Here is a 22,236-nt window from a genome sequence, read left to right on the forward strand (position 1 = left end):
AGGGGAACAAATTTTCATTTTCCTTTCAATGACATTGGAACTCTTAAACTTCGAGCATCAAATAAAAATGTGATAGCGGACTTGATGACTGATAAATCTAAGGCAAAATGTAACATAAGTTCGAAAAAGACACTCTAACTATGAAGAGTATTCACAAGTTTTCATAAGATTGGTCCAAAAGTTAGGACTACCAGCAAAAAGTCATGTGTTGGGAGATTAAATTTAGGTTTGGATGGCGAAAAACAAATTCTCAGGCCAAACCTAAAAAAGGAAGAAAAACATCAGCTGATGTTTGTGTGATGTCAAATGAACTTTAGAAATGTAATATACAAATTGCACTTTAGTCTCTATACAAATGACAATTGCATACCTACGAGGATTCACTAATTGTGTTATACAAAATGTAATATACAATGCAATTTGTACAAAATAGAGAAGGATGTGTCAACCAAAAGTTACACCGATGAGGCGATGACGTAGCTTTAGTTTTTGCCGTCTCTCATTTGAATTTTAGACGTACCACTCATTTTTTCGTTTGCAGAGGCTATTAGTATACAGTATTATTTTATTTTTGTTAAAAGTATATAGTATTATTTACTATTATGAATATAAATTCTTTTCATACACATAGACCCAGAGTCATTACAATTAATATGGTATAAATAAATAAATACATGAATTGAGTGGGTCTGATAACTATCACAATTAAAGACATATGGATTCTAAAAGCCACATGAAAGACCCTTAAGACCATCGTAGAGGCATGAAAGTTTATTTCTACTTCTGCTTTATTTATATCTTTTAGCAGAATAAATACTGTACTCTATCTTTGTCGTGAATCTAACTGTAACTTTTGAATTTTTTTAGCAGATGCACAACCAACTGGTGAGGATAAATGCGGTTACATTGGCGATTGGGGTCCGAGATTAATAGGGTTGTACATTGGTTTGGTATCCGACTTTTGGACCCTACCCACAAACCTAACCAAAGGGTTTGATTTTTGGGGAAACTCAATGCAAGTCAATCCATCATGGTTTGGTTTGGTTGTCGGACCAAACTATACCTGAATGGTTAGGTTCGGCTGGGAAACCGAACCAGATGGTTAAACTTCAACAAGAACAAAATTTCGACTTCACCTGTTATAATTATACTTAAAACATGTTGAAAATTAATTTTTTGAAAGGGGGAGGAAAAAATTGGAAAAAGATTAGATGAAGTACCAGGAGCTATTGATTTGCTGACTTAGAGATGAAACATTATTCGGTCGTGACTCATGGGAGACTGGAGAAGAAAGAGAGGGAGAGACGAACTGATGTTGGAAAAGAAGATTAGAAGAACATTATATGAAGAAGAGGGTCAACCATGAGGAAGAAGAACGATTGAGAGGGGGAGTGAAAAAATGAGGGTTTATTTAAATCTCCACAGTCCATCATACCCATCATATACTTTTTCATGTTATCCATCAAACTAATTCATGCACCAAACCAAACCTCTCGGTGATGACTGATGACCTTAGTATTCAAACCAATTCAGGTAACCTTCGGTTTGGTTCCCGACCACCCAAATCCGTTTGGGTTAAGTTGATTTAGTTAGTTGATTGTGAATGTGCACCCCTCTGTAGTAGCATTACCTTGTACTTGCGAAATATCCTTGGGAACATAGTTGAGTTTCAGTTTTACTAATACACTATCAAAATTATAAATGGACAAAATATAATAATAAAATAAGGCCAGCGCTTTGGGGAAAGCATAATAGTTTCCGGGGTGTGAAGACTTGGTAAAAAATTGGTCAATTTTGTTTGACAATTTTATTTAGGGGGAAAGCAAAATAGCTTCTCCACCTCAGCTCTCTCTCTCTCCACCTCAGCTCTCTCTCTCTCCACCTCACTTCTCTCTCTCCACCTCATCTTCTCTCTCCCCACCACTCTCTCTCTTCTCCGACAAGGTCGCCGGCCGAAAAAAATTTCGGTCGGCGACCATTAAAAAAAAAAGGCCAGCGCTTTGGGGAAAGCTAAATAGTTTCCGGGGTGTGAAGACTTGGTCAAAAATTGGTCAATATTGTTTGACAATTTTATTTAGGGGAAAGCAAAATACTTCTCCACCTCACCTCTCTCTCTCTCCACCTCACCTCACTCTCTCCACCTCACCTCACCTCTATCTTCTCCGACTAGGTCGCCGGCCGGCGACCATAAAAAAAAAATTTATATTTTCACTCTCTCTCTCTCTCTAGAAACTCCGGCGAAGGGGTTTCCCTTCGCCGGAGTTTCTAGAGAGAGAGAGTGAAATATTTTTTTTTTTTTAATGGTCGCCGGCCGGAAAATTTTTCCGGCCGGCGACCTAATCGGAGAAGATAAAGAGGTGAGGTGGAGTGTTTTTTTTATTTCTCCTTAAAATTTATTTTCCCGAAAAATTTCTAAATTTCTACATATTCCCTTTAAAATTTCACACCCCGGAAACTATTTAGCTTTCCCCAAAGCGCTCGCCAAAAAAAATCACACTCTCTCCCTCCTCTCTCTCTCTAAAAAACGTTTTTTTTTTTCTTCTCTCTCTAGAACAAATCTAGAGAGAGAGAAGCTGTTGAAGGTCCCGAAAAACCTTGATTACCTTGTCTAGATATATCTCGGAAAACCTCTTTTTTGCGGCCTCAGTATTAAATCCCTTCATTCCTTTTAAACCAGCAACTCCTCCTAGAAAGTTAGCTTCCCCTGATAACCCATTTGATCAAAAAACAAATTAAAAACATTTAACCTAAAACACATATATAGATAGAGAGAGAAGTGTATGCAGGGGCGTGGGTGAGGGGGTGCGAGCGGTGCGATCGCACCGGGCCCCCCTCCCCTTAGGACCCCTTTTTCTGAATTTGTTTTATATAAAAGTATATATACAGTGAGAAAGTGTATATAGAGTGAGAAAGCAACTTCAAAACAACAATCAAGTTAGGCTGGCTGGTTTGGTCCTTGACTACTTACATGAAGGTCGCGGGTTCGATTCCCCTGTAGGACGTTCAGTTTCGTTTTTTGGTTTATGGGGCCATAAAGACTGACTTGGGCTCTATTGTTTAAAGACTCAAATATATTATTTTGTAGCCCCCACAAATGACTTCTAAGTATTTACTAGGTCAGTTATTTCACTTCTTTAACTTTGGATCACTTGTTTTTCTTATCTCATAAATACCACTTAAGAGGTTTATCTAGACGTGTTAGATGCCAATACGAACCCAAACGAAAATATCAAAACTAAATATTTGATGTTTCAATTTTTCTTTTTCTCTATAGGGTTTAGGTATTTTTCTCTATCAAATTGAAAAAAAAAATCATTTTATTTTTGTATTGATATTTAAGCAAAAATAGTGAACTTAGTTTGTTGTATGAATACTATTATTTTCCGATCATTACAACAATTTTAATGAAATTGTAAGCTCTTGAGATTTAATACTTAAAAAAATTTCCAACAAATTTATTTTGAATACTTACAATAATTACAACAAATTTAGTTTCGATAATTATTTAGGGTGTATGATTTTATTTTATTTTCATATCGCGATATAAAGGGCCCCGATCACAATTTCGCACCGGGCCCCCGAAATCTCAGCCACGCCACTGAGTGTATGTACCAGTTCCAGTGAAGGGTGCAAATTCATCAGTTGTAACTTGGACACCCATTTCAGCAAACAAGTGGACGGCAGCCATTCTAGAGGGCTCTTCATTGTTGCAAAGAACACCGTCCATGTCGAATAGAACAGCTGAGACCTTAATACCCCACTGATTGCCAAATGCATTTTTCTCTTCTGAATTCAAGCAAGATACCACCGTCGTCATTATTCCTCTTCTATGCCGGTGAGAAATTACTTGATGATTTGGTCTTCGGAACGATGAAGATGGAGGAAATCGGTAAAACTGTTGTGAGATCTTTGGAAAGCTTTGAGAAATTACTTGATGATTTCGTGTTGAACGGAGATGCTACTAAGAATGCCATCTCTTTTTTTTTCATGGTCGCCGGCCGGCGACCTAATCGGAGAAGACAAAGATGTGAGGTGGAGAGAGAGTGAGGTGAGGTGGAAAGAGAGTGAGGTGAGGTGGAGTGTTTTTTTTATTTCCCCTTAAAATTTATTTCTCCGGAAAATTTCTAAAATTCTACATATTCCCTTTAAAATTTCACACCCCGAAAACTATTTAGCTTTCCCCAAAGCGCTGGCCTAAAATAAATATAACGTCACCACGTGTATTAACGGACCAGCCTAACATGTTTTTTTGTGCAAAAAGAAAAGTTAATTTTTTTTTTTTTGTCTTTGAAAGAAATTATTTACTCACCATGCTGTATAGATTCACAGAGAGTGAAGACACAGACCGTTTAAAAGGTGGTAGAAAACCTTATTTATTTAATTAAATAATTATTATAATAAAATTAATTTAATGTTAATGCCAACTAAGTCCATTTCGTCAACTAAGTCAATTTATGCAAGTCTCCCTAACTTAATAACAAAACCTAACCTAGAAGACATGAACAGGTGTTAAGGAGTATCAAAAATCCATTATAGTTGTAGTTGTACAATGTCACAAGGACTTACTTTAGTATTAAGACTCTGCTTGATTCATGTGAAATATATTTGAACACAAAATGAATTTCTTTGATGAGAAAGAAAATCAATTTTTTTACATGTGAAATTGTGTTTAAATTGTTTGACAACGAGTAAGAAATATGAGTGCCTTTAGAAAGTAATGTACAAATTGGAGTCTTGAGGGGTGGTGGCTTCAGAATTTCGTCGTGCTATCTTCTTCTCCTTTCTTCTCTTCACCAAATCTCATCTTTCCGATCCCGAAATCAAATTCGGGGTTGGTGTTTTAGGGTGATGAGAAAGAAAAACAAACTCCCTATCCTGAAATCAAATTCGGGATTAGTGTTTTAAGGTGATGAGAAAGAAAAACAAACTTTTCACATGTGAAATTATGTTTGGAGTGTTTGACAACGAGTAGGAAATAAGGAGTGCCTTTAGAAGTAATGTATAAATTGGACTTTTGAGGGGTGGCTTCAGAATGTCGTCTTGCTATCGTCTTCTCTTCGCCAAATCTCATCTTCTCCGTCCCAAAATCAAATTTGGAGTTGGTGTTTAAAATGATGGAGGTTTGTGAGCAAGAAGGAGATACACAAACTTAGAGAAAATCATGGGGAAAGTTTAGGGTTTCATTAGGGAAGATAGACATGTGCTAGATGAGAGAGAAAATGATGAGATTCATTAATAAAGTCATGGAAAAGGCATATGCAATATCTGGCATGGTTGTTTTCCATCCCTTCACTTCTATATATCCTCTCTTGCCACCTCTTAGCTTCTTTTAACTTTCCCTCTAAACTTGATTTCATGTTGGTTATTTCTTAACAAAATTTGATTATCTAGATATGGGAAAGACGTTGGTCATTAGGCCATAGCAAAAGAGGAGCGTCGGAAATCATGTCATATCATTTTGGAATTTTTTTTGTTGAAAATATCATTTTGGAATGATTTTCTGAAATTTAACATTTGTAAGGCACTCTATTATTTTGGTATGACTTCGTTCTGATAGGACCAAATTCTTTAACGTATTTCGGTACGGGACCAGATTAAAGTTGTGTTCGTGTTCAAAAATTTTATTCATCAAAAAAATCAACTATTAGCTTTCATGCATTTACTAATTTGTTAGGTGTTGTTTATTGTTTATATGTTTCGTTAGGAACCGAATCAAACAGAATTCGGTTTGGTAGGCCCCTTTACTGTTTCTCCAATATTTTTAGAAATTTCTTCATTCACGGTGCATGGTTTGTTAAATAAAAAGACACCTCTTGAACTTATAAATGGAATACGTCAACACAATAAGGCGGATAAAAAACCTCAGTAGTACTAGGTTGTCGGCGTCAGTGTGAAGGAGATTCCAGTGAGGTGTTGTGTGCTTGGAGGTGAGTTTTTAGATGATCTAAGATTTGGACGAACGAGGATAAAAATAAGTGAGATTTTGACATTTTTTTTTTGAAACCATTGAAACCATATTTCATTCACAAGTGATTAAATCACTAATTACATGGATAATTCTTATTTCTCTCGGTTCAGCAACATGAGAGTTACATAAGTAAATTCTTACAATTTCGAATGCAAAGTGCCTCATGAAGTGAGATTTTGACATTGACCCCCGAGATTAATATCTTAATTATCCAAATTATCTCTACCATCTTGTTATCCACAAGATTCAAATTTTCATAATCTTGTTTCCAAATGGCAGGCACTGATTGGCTAACAGGATATTCAAAGATTTGTTCCTCAGACATCATAAAAGGGATAGTGAAATTTGTACTTTCTACCTCTTTCATTTTCTTGGCTATAGTACTCTGAGGAATCAAATTATGCCACATATATCCCTCAAAACAGAATTTTCTTGGGTATCAAATTTGTCCAACAAAACAACTTAACAATCAAACTTTGTTTTGATTATGAGTTTATAACTATTTACACCTCTTACACACCATTAACACAAAGTTTAAACCACATACCCAAACCACATACCAAAACCACAATTTTGTTTACGATTACATTATTTTTAAATTTATTGGTTTCTCAATCCATCTCATTTATTTTGAAGGTGTTAAATAAGAAGTATTACATAATATAATACATCATTATATAACTAGTTTACAGATATGTTGAAAGTTACAGTTGTGCTAATTAATATTCATTGGTACAAGTAAACTTTCTCTAATTAAATTTGCGTTGGTAATTTGATATTCGAGTCCGGTGGTCTGTATGCTTACGAAAACATCGCCAAGAGAAACAAGTTATTATGTAGTAGGTTTCTATTAAAATGTACAAATTTACGTTGATAACTTGTTTTTCGAGTATGATGGTATGTATGCTCACGAAAACATCACCAAGAGAAACAAGTTATTATGTCATCGGTTTCTAGTAAAATGTACGTTTTGTATTAGTCTATTTCTCTGTCTGTCTATCTGACTGTCTGTCTCTTTCAACTTGGGCGGAAATATACAATCTTGAGGGTGTATATAAAGTTTTAAGAGATTTCACATTCTCAAATATAATATAGTAGAAAACAGAGTCGCTGCACTTAAGAGAGAGAAAAAAGAGATAACCATAGTTGATAATTAACAACTCAAACACTTTTCTTTATTGATTTTTTCAATTGAATTTCAGATTCAGATGGAGTTTTCATTAATCTCTCGAATTCGAAACCCATCTCTTCTTGAACTTCCATCATCATCTACTACTACTTCTTCATCTTCTTCTTCTTCTACTAGTTTTCTTGTTCAAAGCTTATCTGATTTAAATAAACAAAGAAGGACTCTTAGCTTAAATGGGATTAGGGTTTCAGTTCCATGTATTAGAGTTACATCAAAAGAAAGTAGTAATGAAGTAGGAGCTGGAGGATTTTCAAGTTCAAAAATGGAAGTTACAACTTTTAATGATAGTTTTAGTGATTCAGATTTTCCTGGTTGGGAAAAATTAGGAGCTGTTGTTCGACTCAGCTATGGAATCGGTAAGTTTCAACCCATTTGATCTAAAAAAAACTCTGTTTTTTTATTTTTATTTTAGCAATATTTTTTTTTTATTTGATGGAAAATGAGATATTGTTAATTAAGATTAACAATTAAGATAAGTTAATCTTTGATTAACTCCGAAAGAACAATGAACTTGTTCAAAGGATGGTTGATTTTGGTGTGGTTAGTTTTAATGTTACAAAATTAGTAATTAAGTGCACTCAAAGAATTAATTCATATTAGGAAACTAGATAAAGAAAAACAAAAGAAAGATGATTTAGGTAGGAAACTTTGAAAGAGCAAATTTATGTGATAGGTTAACAAAATTTGTAAAATGTGGTTCTAATGTCATTGTCAATCGAAAATTTTAAATGACAACGACAACTGCAATAGCTAGAAAAAGCCCATCGCCCTTTGGTGTGAGCAGAGACGAAACCAGGATTTCATTTCACGCTAATTAGCTAAACTAGAAAAAAAATATTTAAGCTATTATAACTTTGAAGCATGTTAATTGTTATATGGGTTTCTTTTGTCATGGAAATTAGGGATATATGGAGCAATGGCTCTAGCTGGGAGGTTCATATGCTCAATTTCAGGAATTGATTCCATGGGAGGATTTGATCCATCATTAGATGCTATTTTAGAAGGACTTGGATATGCAACTCCTCCTATTATGGCTCTTCTCTTCATACTAGATGTATGTATAATTTCATCTCTCCCGTCGACTTATATTGTTAGTTATTTATTTTTTACTTTTGTTCAATGTTCAATGTTTTCCTAGCTATAATTTGGACAGAGGCTAAATCAGGAATTTCCATAGAAAGAAGCTCGTTTACGTAGGCTGATTGAACAACCATTTGGTCATGTAACTGCACGCCACATTTAAGGGTCGTACCTCGCGGTCTGTGGTGTGGCTGACCCACCACACCACAGTAACGAGCCACACCTCCACAATTCGACTAGTTTTGAACCACTAAGAGTAGGCTAGCCTACGAGTGGCTTCACTCGTGTTTGGGTGTCATGAAGTTCCACCTGAATTCCGAATCATGTTTGCTTGGAACGGTTACAGGATGAAGTTGTGAAGTTATCACCTTATGCCCGTGCTATTAGAGATGTCGAAGACGAGGAGCTCCGGAGCTTCTTCTATGGAATGTCACCATGGCAGGTAATTATCTCAAAATTTGAGATTTTGTTAGTAAAGCAACAAAAATTAAGTTTTTGACACGACGCTCTGTTGCAGTTCATACTCGTCGTTCTTGCTAGCTCCATAGGAGAAGAGCTTTTCTATCGAGCTGCTGTTCAGGTAAGTTCTTGGGAAGTTATGTTTTTGGTTACTACTAGCAGTGACAGAATTTGAGCCTCATTTCCACAATTTTTCCCCTTACTTCACAATTGGAAAACGAACGAAACTTTGTTTTTCGATCATGAAAACCAAAAAACCTGACTAATATGATTTCAACTTATTAGGGAGCGCTGGCTGATATATTCCTAAGCAGCACCGAATTGATGAAGGACACCCGAGGAATCGCATCTCTGGTAATACTCAACTCCTATAGTGCTTTCGTTCAGCGGTGGAACCGCAAGTGGCTAACCATTGTTATTATTTTCGAAATTGCGAAGACCGGATTGCTACCTCCGTTTGTTCCGTTTGCTCAAGCATTTGCAGCAGTAATTACAGCTGCTCTAACAGGATCACTGTATTATGTAGCTGCTTCACCCAAAGGTGATTATTTTTGTTACAACAATCTGTTTAGAATAGAATTTTGCTTGGACTTTGTCCTTTTATTCTAACAGGAGATGTTTCTTGGTTTTTGTTTCAGATCCTATCTATGTTGTAGCACCTATCTTACCATCTCGCTCTAGCCGAAACGATCTCAAAAAGCTATTTGCAGGTAGGTTGCAATTCTGAAACACGTAGACTCAAAATCTGCTCGAGAACTCTAAGAGACTCAAGCCCAACTGCTTGCATAGACTGATACAAAACTCATCTCAATACCTTCCAACCTTCCATATTGTCCTTACTTTATGCACGCCACCTAATCCTACTCGCCTAGTTCTACATGATATAAAGCTTTACCGTGACATGGTCCTGCCCTAAATCATTCGATGTTCTCCGCACAATCCATCTACAAGGTTTAAGTCCTCCAAACCAATGCGGGACTAAATGTCTCTTACATGGAACTTCTGTTTCACACGAACAGTCTCACAATTTTTGTACATTGGTATAATAACCAAAAAATTCTTTGCTTTTTCTGCTTACAGCTTGGTATGAGAGAAGGCAAATGAAAAAGATTTATTCACCTCTACTGGAAGGAATTTTAGCTCTTTACCTTGGTTTTGAGTGGATTCAAGTAAATATAGCTTCACTCACAATATTATTCTATATCAACCGGATCTAAGAAAATGAGGGTTCATTATCTTATTTCTTCTTCATCTTGTTGCAGACAAATAACATCCTAAGCCCTATAATAACGCACGGGATATACTCGACAGTTATATTAGGACATGGTCTCTATAAGATTCATGATCACAAACGAAGATTACGTCAACGAATACAACAACTTAAGTCAGAAGGAAAATTTTCAAATAAGTTCTAATGAAGAAACCTGAGAGGTGCTAAAATTACAAGTCAGAGAAAACCCTTTAAGATGGTCTGACGAAGAAGCTAGAACAAGCTTGTCACGACGGAATTCTATGTTACTCAGAGCCTGATTATTCACTACCCATGAAATTAATATAAGTTTAGTAATATTAAAAATGTATATTGTATACCAAAATAATACCCTTTTTGTATATGAATATCTTGATCTTTAACAAGTATAATGTTGAGTAACAATTTAGGTCAGAATTTAGCCTAGTGAATGCACTTTTTGTTGCAAGAGGACATCAATGGTAAACTACAGGAGACTCCGGCCAGCGAGAAGTCTTCCTTTAAAATACTAAAAGCGTACCGAGGAAGCAAGATCAACAAAGTTTAACGATATCAAAGTATATATTTAGACCTGGATAACTAAATGAGGTTTTCGCAAAAACCAGCATACGCCAGTTCGAACCATAGTTATATTGAAGCCCCCATATTGTTAAAAGCGCCCCTCTCCCGGCCCTCCCAGAAGTTTCAATCCCAGGTTTAGGATAAAGATTATATAAACTGGTGGTGTCGGCCTGTGTTATTTGGCAGCCAGCCCTGGAACAGTTCGTTTTGAAATAGGTTGTGCCAATCTGCCACGGGCTCTTACTTTCACGGGTCCGTGCCACAGAATTGGACACCGAAGTCCCAACTGTCCCAAATTGGGACTGATTGGTAAGAGCTCCAAATCCTCATCAAAGAATTTTAAGAAAAAAATGGCAGGTCAATAAGGCCCACGAGGCTACACGCATGTCACGGAAGCAGGCTAACACGCCAGGGAAGCAGGCTGCGCTGCCAGAACACAACCCACTGGTAACATCTGATTCAGGACAAGAAATCTTACATTTAACCAGCCAGATTTAAAATATTGAACATGACTAAAACATAAAAGTATCAAGAAGCCATTGTCATCCATAAGAAAGTAGTAGAGAAACTAGTAATAATTATTCTTCGTACTTCTATTAAGTTATTCCAAGGGGTAATTCATAAAACAGTCTGATGGGGCATATGTGTGATACACCCAATAGAGCTAACAATCGAAAATAAAAAAGAAAGAAACTGAGAGTACTCCTATTAAAGAAAATGTCTAGAACGAAAATATATCTGCTTATCCAAACTTATAAACCGATGTTTCAGTGGTATGTAGGCCGTCCTCGATTTTGGTAAAAGAAATGGGTCACGAGAGTCACTATTCGGAATTAGATGAGCCCACTTTACTTGTCCTCTTCTAATTGAGAGATAATGCTCACGAAAACTTCATAACCTTGACACATATCGGGGAGAAGACAGTATTCGTTCTTAGCATGGTATGTGGCCATTAAACCTACAAATGGGAAGCAGAAGATACATAAATGAAGCAGGAACTACAGAAGAATCAAAATTCAGTTGATTGCCTAGAGATTCATGGAATGCATCTAACCATAATTTCTTAACGATTTTTGTGTCGGTAATTACAGGCTATATGCTTATTTACCGATGTAAAGCTCCTCATACGCTACTAGTTTCCATCAATGACACAAGTATTTACTTCAACTATGCATGTTATATCCATATAGAGTTCATCTTTCCTTTCAATTAGGGTATTTGTCTATCACAAAACCCACCATCCTCAGGTTTATTCTTCCCCTATTTTTCAAGGGATGCAATTTTTATTTTAGAAGGTTAACCTAAGATTGAAATACACGTTCCGAGGAATTAGATTCGAATGTCGTTGTTCAAACACAAACTTACGGAGTTAATAACATTTGGTTATTATAAAACAAGAGAAAATAGTAAGATTCTCATACCATATCCTGAAGTTTGAACATCAAAGCCTTCATCCTACACCATAGTTAACAACAACAACAACAACGTGTAAAGAACAATTTGACGGACGAGAATCTAAAACTTTATCAACACAGGAATGAAGAGATAGGAATAGAACCTGCAATTCTCGAATCAATGGCAAACTCCCGGTGATTGAGTAGGGTTTTACAAATCCAACCACATCTTCAGTTGCTTTGCATAACACATGAAAGCCACGAGAATTAAGATCACAAGCAATTCCAGTCATCGGAGCCTCGTCAAAACTGAGTTCCAATCTAGAAAGAACAAAACACGTTTTTCATTCAGAATCAACCGAATACATAATATATTAATAGGCAAAGAACACGCCTTTCCGTATCATGTAATACCATTTGATCTTTACGGTGGATACCCACCATAAACCATCCCTAGTAGATACCTATTTCATTGATACAATTAATTCATATTTAAAATATATATATATATATAGAGAGAGAGAGAGAGAGAGAGAAGACAACCCACCTTCCTCTAAGATTCTCATCGGGTAGAACATATTTCGAAACAGGTCCTCGTGTATCTAACTTCTCTACGTTCGCATTGATATCGTCAATGTACTCCTGTAACTTCTTTACGACGTCTGATATCCTGAAAAAATTTGATAGGTAAAACTAATCAAAGCTTGTTTTCATTGAATATGGGTTGACCCTCAAGAAAGAAATTTCAGGTACAAAAAAGAAAACGATCTTCGAAGAAATTAAACCATATTAGGCTTCCCTCAACCTGAAGAGGGTATTTCTTTATACACTGATTCATTTGTCGAGTAACAAACTGTTTATAAGAACGGGTAACTGAGCACTTACTCGTAGAATGGAGTTAACCTGCAATATAAATGCATTGTCAGGCTTCATGTTTCGCCAACTATAAATTAATGTAATTTTCATTGCAAAAAGAAAGAGAAATGCATACCTGACATCTCCACAAACTGTACAGTCAGCTGGAATTTGGTTGACACCCCCTCCTGGATCTACAATTTCCAAATTATTATAAATACAAACAAGATTATACAAGTATATATGTATAAAGATAATGGTGATTATTTATTTCGTCCAAACTGATATTCAACCGTTTCATGATGATTAGATAAAAGACGTACAAAACCACTGAGTTGGTTTCATGGTTGAAGGTGTTGCAAACCCATAAACTTGTTCCTTAGGATGGGGAGGGAAGTCCTTATAGAACCGTAGTTGAATCTCTTTAAGTGCTTCCATCAACAATTCAAGAGGATTTATTGCCTGTAAATACACAAAGACATCTCATTAGTTGTTATTCCTAAATTGTTATGAAATACTTTCTTTTCTTTTTACCCCATCTCCAAATACAAAAAAGTCACGTTTTCCGGAAAGTGAATCCAAGTACCCAACTTCCTCCTGAACCCGATCCAAACTTCCCATAAGTTTTGACCAAAAAAAGTACGAATAAAGGATATAAGACAAGGAGGAGTGGTTTGTTACCTTGTGAGCAAGACCACTATGGAAAAGCTTCCCTATAGCTTTAAGCTTCCACGACACCATACCACCGGTACCTATACATGGTTGCTTGTCTGCAGTATCAATCCAATACCTAAAGAGAGAGCAACCTTCAACTTTTGTAATGGAAAAGTTTATTTGTCTACTTAATGCAAATTGTAAGAACTCAATTCTTCGTGAAATAGCATAAAGGTACTTACAAAGGACCTCCTTTGAGCTTATTGAGCAATCCATCCTTCACAAGAGCATCCACACCTACGCCCAAAACCGAAGAATTTTCTTCGTTTGCTATAAAAACAGCAACCACAGTTGATTTCAGGTTTGGTTTTCTTTCTCCTAGGGTTCTCATAAGTTCAGCTACAAGAGCAACGTGCCCCAAACAATCTGTTGTTCCACGACCTCGAAGTTTATCTCCGTCAATAGTCAAAGAGAAAGGATCAAAATCCTGCAAATGGTATTATTTAGTGCCATTTTTAAAATTCAGTAGATGTATACACCTCGAGGCGTGGCTCAAGGTGATTCGTCTTTTTCGCCTCGAGGGGTACACATCTAAACACAAAAAAAAATCGTACAATAGCTAACTTATGCAACATAAGAAGTAACAACGTGGATATTTAGTGTTTGTGGAAACACTTACAACTAATTATTATTGTAGAAAAGTGAAAGGACTACGCTATGTTATCTTTCTATATAAATACGGTACCATTTACTTTTCTAAAGGAACTATTGTACGCCTTATACGGACCGAAACTTGCACCTTAAGGCGACACCAAAACGTCTTGAGGCAGAAAAACGTTTTTTTAAGATTGAATCTATTTGGTGTCCTACAATCAAGGAAACTATTAGCCAGCTTTCTTTTCTTCTAAGAAAGAAGAACCATGAAAAAATCAGCTTTCTTTCTCCATAAAAAATCGTTATGTCATAGTTATACTTTTTTACTTTTACTGCAAATTTCAATAGAACTTCCTCATAGGTACAACAAATGAGATTGTTCTTCAACTTAGGATCAATATTTAACCTATAATCCAAAAAACCCCAAAACTGAAAACATAAAGAGAAAATAAGTCAAACCCAAAATTTCTTTTGCTTCTTACCACAAAAGTCCACAAAGAAATTGAAATGGGTAACCTCAAAATTGACATTTTAAATCAATCAGCATATCAGAAACATCTAACAACAAAGAACAGAGTCAATTGCTTTGTACACAAAAATGTCAATCTCAGAATGTCATAGAGAATAAGAAAATTTTGGGGCAAGTATGAAGTACATCAAAATCAAACAAAAAACCCACAAAGAAAATCAACCGATAAGAATGAATAAGAAGAAATGGAAAGAGAGTTAAGAATGATATACCCAATCATCAGAGTTAGCAGTGACAACATCCATATGACAACCAACGAAAGAGACAATTTTTCCAGGAACAGTTCCTGGGTATTCGACGATTACGTTTCCTCTTCCTTTAACGTAAGTAACATGATTGATGATCAAAGGACCGCCGCCAGTGGTGGTGCTGAAAGGGAGGAGAGTGTCGATTACATGTTTGACTACTCTGTCCTCTTGTGGGATAAGTTCAGGTGGATTGTTCTGAACGTATTTTGATTCTCCGATTAACAGAGAGAGTAAGGATACGAAATTGTCTTTGTTAAGGGTACCTATGAGTTCTTTCGGAGAAGCCATCGGAGTTGCAGGAAAATTGTAGAGAGAGAGAGAGAGAGAGAGAGAGAGAGAGAATGGTAGCGTCTTTGATGGATGAACTAGTGAAGATCTTGTAGGCCGAGAGCTTGTGGGAATGGGTTTTTGTGGACCTTTACGGCCCGACTCAATTACCCTCCATTAGGGGTGGGAAACGGACCGGACGGGTAGTCCACGGATGCTTACTCTTTCGGACTGCGGAACAGACAAATTTTCTATTTGTCTTTCGGACATCCGGACAAATCGGGTAGGCACTTGACAAAGTTTGATTCTCTGTCGCCCGTCTGTACGGTCGTGCCTGCCTGAATTGTCGGACAATTCTGGTGCTGGACCGATCGGACTCGAGCACAATGTTTATTTTTTTTGTTTGAGTGTCCATAAAAGATACTCATTAAGATTTCACTCAAGCAAAGCCCATAAAACGTAGTCCCCACATCATAAACTCTTTGAGATGAAAGAGATACAAACTTTACAAATAAAGAAACATAGTCTTTCCATACATATAGTGTAAGTGTGTAGTCTAAATGCCAACGATATTAATTGATAATAACTATCTATGCACGCTATTTCATCAAAAAAAAAAAACTATCTAAGCACGATTAAAATGTCTAAGTAAGTCGAAAATATCAATCGGTCGGACTCAGGCTGATTGTCGGTTAGAGCATTTTGTCTGTGCCCGTACGACTAAATTTAGAGGTCCGGACGGCTAGTGCCGATCTCGGACACCGAGCGCCCACGATCACATCAGGCTCGGACGGTTCATGGGCGAATCTAGGCTCGCAGGCCTTTTCCCACCCCTACCCTCCGTAGCGAAAGAGAGGCAAGCTAATGAGTTTCCCTCACAAAATTTGCCTAGGGGAGGCGCCTTTAATATTTTTTGGGGCTCTTTAACACTTCCCACAAACTACTTTAAAAGTTTTAATCAAGAGTACCCTCTTTTTTTAGCAATATATCTCCCATCTCACCAGAATGAAGTAAAACATGTGAGACTTTTTACAGGGAGACTTATTGTGGAACAAGTTTCATTGGTGGATTGTGAAAAAAATGGAGAAGTTATCTTATCCCTTCCCATAAGTGCTAAAGGCGGATCCTAGAGGTGCTAAAAGCGCATCGCTCTTTGACAAGAGACCCCTATAGAAAGTCTTGCGCCACTTTCTCTGGTTGCATTTGGCCTTTTGGGCGAGAAGAGAGTTGTGTATGTTTAAGGATGTGGAAGAGAATGACGATCATACTGAAAATTTCTTGAAGGAAAAGATGGATATTGAATTAACTCTAGCTTCTGACGGTCTTCAAAACCGGGTATTGTCTAATGACGAAGTTTATATTGTTAAAAAAACAATTGTCGTTGGTTTACTTTTAAACGAGTTAAATATTGAGGAAGTTAAGGAGGAAATGACAACCATGGATGGTCTCATTTGGAACATGTGACGTAGAAAGCAATTTCAACTTACGTAATATTAAGGATCTCAAGAAACTTACTTAATCGACTTGAGCGTTATTCAAAAAAGTTTTTAGAACAACTCTCCACCATTCACTTTCAATTCCTACAACGACCCATAAAGAGGGACATGTTACATTGTTATGTGACTCCAAATTCAAAGTCGACACCATTTTTATCATTGTCTAAGTGTAGAATGTCACATTGTTCTTATGCATAAGACTAGGGCAACTTAGCTTCAAAGCACATCTGTCCCATGTTGGAAGTCCCCCTCAAAGGATCTGAAGTTTTTCTCTCCAACATACTGTCCAATCTCAAAGTGGGGGCAGATGATAGCTAGCCACCTCACCCTCACGCCTTGGCTTCATTTTATTCTAAAGTCGCCCTCTCATATCTATTATATAAAACAGAAGGGAAAATGATGACTGGGACAAACATCACTTTTAATAAAGGATATTGTCTAGAAGCCTTTCTTCAAAATTTAAAATATAGTCCTTCTTAAAAATAAAATAACCTATTTGAAGAAGAAAATATATGTTTCTTTAGACAAAAATAATTAATTTAAGACAAAGGAAACAAAAGATATTTCAAGGATTAAAAAAAGAAATTGAAATCTCTCTCGATAAAATAATAACTAATTTAAGAAAGGAAACAAAAGAAAATAATACCAAAAAATTAAAGTACCTGGAATATAGCAATATTAAATATGGAAAGTCGGGAGAAATTAGAATTAAAATTTCGTCACATTTTTGTCCGTGCCCTGGGGCACGGGATATACCCTAGTTTTAGTAAGAACATCTTGCAATCTAGGTACCATTTTTTTCTAAGAGAACTTTATAATTTCATTATGAAGGTATTAAGTCCGATCATCTAACATGATTTTGATTACATCATGATGCAACATAAAATTACAACATATTAAGGGAGCATAGACATTGCCATCAGATATTTACTTGAACCATTAAAGATCGCAACTAGACCCTAAATGACAGTAGAAGACCCTTAAAATCCATAACATGACCCTTCAAAGTCTACAATAATTTGTCTTTCTTAAAAGTATTATTGATTTAAAAAACACAAATGGAGGTATCGAATCCTTGTATATACTTGGAAATAAAAGCACCCAGAATCACATGTTCTTTTGAGTTGAAACAATTTGATACACGTGATTTAGGTTGATGTTCATGGTGTGTCTTCAAGCATCGTTGTTTCGGTCATCCTCTATATAATTATCATCAGTAAGAAGATTTTTTTTATCAGAACGTGCATAATAAACTGAATATTCAATTAGAGAAAGAAAACAAAAAACTTAACTACAAAATTACCAAGTCGAGTCTATAGAAGTTTGTATAAATTTATCGACTATATCACAATGAATCATATAAAGAAGAAGAAATCAATTCATCAAACTTAAACCGAATTTAATTTTAACATAAAAAAAAAATATTGAATTTTAACAAATATTAAGACGTAAGCAAAACACCACATAATCTTGATGTTTCTTCTTGTAATAAACTATTTACAAATATTCAAGATCAAAATACGACATATTGAATGAAAGAATCCACATCGCCTACGAATATTTATACACAAATTTCTGCATAGTTGCTATGTCGAAACTTTGATCTCCACATACAGTAAATCAACACATCCATAATCATCAATAACCTCCACAAATGAGAAAAACCATTTCAAGATTTGATTTGAATTAAAAACTCAAATTTACAACTTAATTTAATCAAGTATTTCAAATGAATAAAGATGTGAAAAGTAAATTTTAAAATTAGGTTTTAAAACGTAATAGTAATTCACCTCGTTTGATGGAAAGAGTATTTTCATATTTTAACCACCTAATATGGCATTATGAGTGATTAGATAGTGGTTAATATTTCAAAATATGAAAATACTCTTTCCATCGGATGATTAAATAGGTGGTTAATCTAATAGAGCATTATTAAGGAGTGACTTCTTAAAAGTTGTTGAGAAAGAAGCTAAAAGAATAAGAAGGGTTAGGGCTTGAGTGACTAAATAGAAAGAGTATTTTCTTTACCACCTATTAAAAAAAAGGAATTTGAAAGGAAGTTATAGGTTAACATCATAGTATAATCACAACTCAAGGTTTTTTTTAGTTTTTCCGTTTTAGCATGCTACCTTCATTATTTAAAACAACTTGGGATGCTTTTCAACAAAAAAAAAAGGATGTAGCTTATGAGACATTGGTACACTAATGTGTCTACTTATTTGGTGTTTTTGCTCATTTGGTTTTTTTTTCCGTATTGGACAGCTATTTCTGTTTTATAGAATCCCCGTTGAAGAAAAAAAAACAACAAAAAGAAAAAGGATGCTAGCTTAATCTTAACACACTCAACTATTAATGATGTAGCTTATGAGGCATTGGTACACTAATGTGTTATGTGTTTAATACATTCAACTATTAATGAATTGCTAGTTCTGTATGTTATTGTATAGATAAGGAAAACGTGTTGAAAATTTCATCCTTCTCTTCCCCATTTTTGGTCACTGCTGCAAATAAAAAGCCACTCAGGTTTCAGTTTTCAAACAAATGGAGTTTTCCCCACTTTTATGATTTATCTCTTTTCTTTTCCTTCTTCTTCTTGAATTGACTCTCATCGTCCATCCATAGTGAACTTCTTCTTCTTCTTCTTGGCTCCCAAATTAAGGTACTCTTTCTGATTCTCTCCTTCTTACTCAGTTTTATATTGTTTGTGTGTTTTATTTTTGTTATTCTGTTATCAAAGTTATAATTTTTTTTTATATTTTTCATGTTCTAGAAGAAGAGATAAAGAGATCTATTATTATAGAGTTGAGACAAAGTCAATGTTTCAAAGATCTATTTATTATAGTGATTTGCCTATATTGATTGAACTTAATCTGCTATTTTTTTTAATGTTTCAGAAAATATTATACCTATTTTTTTGTAGCTATACATATCATGACTATTGCTAATACTAGAGCAATACTTGTTGATACTAGAGCATATACATATGTTATAGCAACATATTTCATGCTTATTATTTATTAAATATGTTTATTAAATATGTTTATAAACATATTTATAGACAACAATAAACATATTTATGTTTAATATGTTTAATTTAAACAATAAATATATTAAATATGTTTAATAAATATGTTTATAAATATTAAATATGTTTATTTCATGTTAATAAACAACAATAAATATGACATATTAAATATGTTTAATAAATATGTCTATAAATATGTTTATTTAATAAACATATATAAACTAAACATATATTTAATAAACATAAACTAAACATATATTTAATAAACATATATATGTTTATATACATTTTTTGGCTGTAGCAGTTTTTATTGGGTTAGGGATAGCTACACTCGGCCAACACAATTTGGAAAACGACGATATCTGTAATGTCGGCCCAGATGTCCTTAGGAAGTTAGTCGTATACGAATTCACCGCTTTTTCTTTATTTATATTTTCTACAATGATCACTCAATCGATGTTTGTACGTATAAATCGTGTGAAGGCGGTAGAAGAGGTCCAAGTTGGAGAAAAGTTTAAGGTTTACAAATACATTAGGGTTGGTATGGTTATGTCAGCGGTGGGGTGGTTAGTAGGATCGATCCTTTTAGGACTTTCTCTAGTTTGCATGATACAGATCTATCTAGGTTCAGTGTCATGTGTGAGGGCTTCTTCCTCAGTTGCAGCAGTCCTCTCACTTGCCATAGTGTTTCCAATTCTTGTTATTTTTTACTTTGGGACTCTCATCCAAGATTTTATTAAGTGATTGGTTAAGTTATATTTCCTATATGTAATTCAGTATGTGTTATGTTCAGTAAACAAAATACATATATTTTACATTCTGTTATAAAAACATCGTACAGAAGATGTTTGCGTTTTGTATGTGTTATGTTCAGTAAACATTATGTAATGTCGTGTAAATTATATATTGTTTACATTCTGTTACAACCAAATCGTACTAGATCTTCTCTGGATAAAAAATGATATGTAATTTATTGTAAACGATCCGTAATTTATTTTAAATTATATATCGTTTGCATTTAGTTATAACAAATCGTTCGATATTATCACTGCATCAAAAATTGTACGGAAACCTTGATGAAGATTTGAAAAAATGATCTAAAAATCAAAATCTGTAACCTAAAACAACTAAAAAGTAACAAAATACATAGAGACAAACACTTTTTAATCGAATAAAATGAATTGTAAAGACGGATTTAACATTAACATCATAAAATCGGTTATGAATCTTAGAGAGAGAAAATACTAAATAATGATAAAGATTTGATTAGATGATACAGAGAGAAATTTGATTATAATGAAATTCATGAACAAAGTTAAAGATGAAGACGACAAACATTAAACATAAAAGAAGAAACTAAAACCTTTAACATTACCTGAAAAGCAATATTAAATCTGATTCGGAATCTGTTTCAATGGAATGAAAAATGACTTTTGTAATGTGTTTTACCTGATAAACGATGAAGAAGATGATTTCAGTTGGTTTAATGAAGAAGAAAAAAGATTTCTGAGATTAATGGATGATTATCAAATGGTTACTTTGTTTAGAGAGAGAGAAAATAAGCAAGTTTCGGTTACTAAAGATAATGAAGATCACGGTTACTTTGTTTAAAAACGTGATTGGAGAGAGAAAGGTGGGAGATAAAAATGAAAAAAGATATTTTGGATTTTAGAATGTAAATCAGATTTTATATATAAAGAAGGTTAGTATAGGTATTATAAATTAATATGTATTATAGGGATTTGTGTTTTCTCTCTAGATGACACCAAATGGACTAGATATCCATTTTAATTATTTTTTTGGTTTTGAAACCCTTTATAGGATTAGAGAGGACTAAATGTCTTATTAGGGCCCATTTTTTGGGCTATAAACCCAAAAATTCTATAATAAATTGACGTGGTTTTCCTTGCAAGTTTAGGTGTTCTTATTTGCGATACAACTAAGTGATGCCTTAATATCCCCAGTAAATTTTTTCGAGCTCAAATACATTTCCTTGCACTCGCCAGAGGCACAGGTTGTGCCTAGCATTTAAGACGTGATACTCGGAAACACAGCAAAATGCAGTGGAATGCAAGATATGATACTCGGAATCAAGGAGACAAAATAGTGAAGAAATGACTAACCCTTAGCATCCATGTGGCATTCTCGACGTCCTGTGGATTCGCTTTGACATATCGATGATTGAATGTGCATCCATCATGCATATCCACCTTATGATCATTTTTCAAGTGATTTACTAGTATAGGAATGTCGCCAGTGACGAGCCATTCGGAACCTGCATATGGGCAGTTATAGGGCCTGAATATGCACGATTGTTCATGCTTCAATTTGTCGTAATATGGAAAAACACCTTGGCACCCATAGTCCTGATACCAGCAAGTAAGTTCAAGGGATTCGACAACTTTCTCCAAAGCTAGGCATCTTATGTTTCCCAGCTCGTATCGACAGGTAGGACAGTGATTTTGTACTCTTGCCTTGCAATTTGAGCAGAGTGTGTGGCCATTTGGACAACTGCATGCCGCAAAAGTTAGAGATAAACGATTAAGATAGTAACAGAAAACTACTTCAGGGACGAACAGCATGTTGGATGAAAACAACTTGGTGGTGT

The 22,236-nt window shown here is 35.0% G+C and overlaps 2 protein-coding genes across 2 annotated transcripts; one reads left to right on the forward strand and one right to left on the reverse strand.

Moving 5' to 3' along the window:
* Positions 1-6,247: 6,247 nt before the first annotated feature.
* On the forward strand, positions 6,248-10,350 carry LOC147536717 (uncharacterized). Its single transcript, XM_086639514.1, has 9 exons — positions 6,248-7,513; positions 8,060-8,211; positions 8,584-8,679; positions 8,755-8,817; positions 8,982-9,050; positions 9,135-9,237; positions 9,335-9,406; positions 9,777-9,865; positions 9,959-10,350. Exons 1-9 carry the CDS (start codon positions 7,177-7,179, stop codon positions 10,109-10,111), a joined length of 1,134 nt encoding a protein of 377 aa, XP_086495640.1. The 5' UTR covers positions 6,248-7,176; the 3' UTR covers positions 10,112-10,350.
* A 716-nt stretch (positions 10,351-11,066) lies between these two features.
* LOC147536718 (Peptidase M20/M25/M40 family protein) lies at positions 11,067-15,221 on the reverse strand. Its single transcript, XM_086639515.1, has 10 exons — positions 14,805-15,221; positions 13,652-13,896; positions 13,437-13,545; positions 13,079-13,217; positions 12,892-12,949; positions 12,786-12,803; positions 12,448-12,570; positions 12,065-12,221; positions 11,928-11,961; positions 11,067-11,464 (listed from the first exon to the last, which is right to left on the reverse strand). Exons 1-10 carry the CDS (start codon positions 15,126-15,128, stop codon positions 11,355-11,357), a joined length of 1,317 nt encoding a protein of 438 aa, XP_086495641.1. The 5' UTR covers positions 15,129-15,221; the 3' UTR covers positions 11,067-11,354.
* Between the last annotated feature and the right edge of the window lie 7,015 nt (positions 15,222-22,236).

Source organism: Eschscholzia californica, unplaced genomic scaffold, assembly GCF_041429995.1.
Source record: "Eschscholzia californica isolate CP2 unplaced genomic scaffold, dmEscCali1.0.p SCAF_5, whole genome shotgun sequence".
In the NCBI taxonomy this organism is placed as follows: Eukaryota; Viridiplantae; Streptophyta; class Magnoliopsida; order Ranunculales; family Papaveraceae; genus Eschscholzia; species Eschscholzia californica.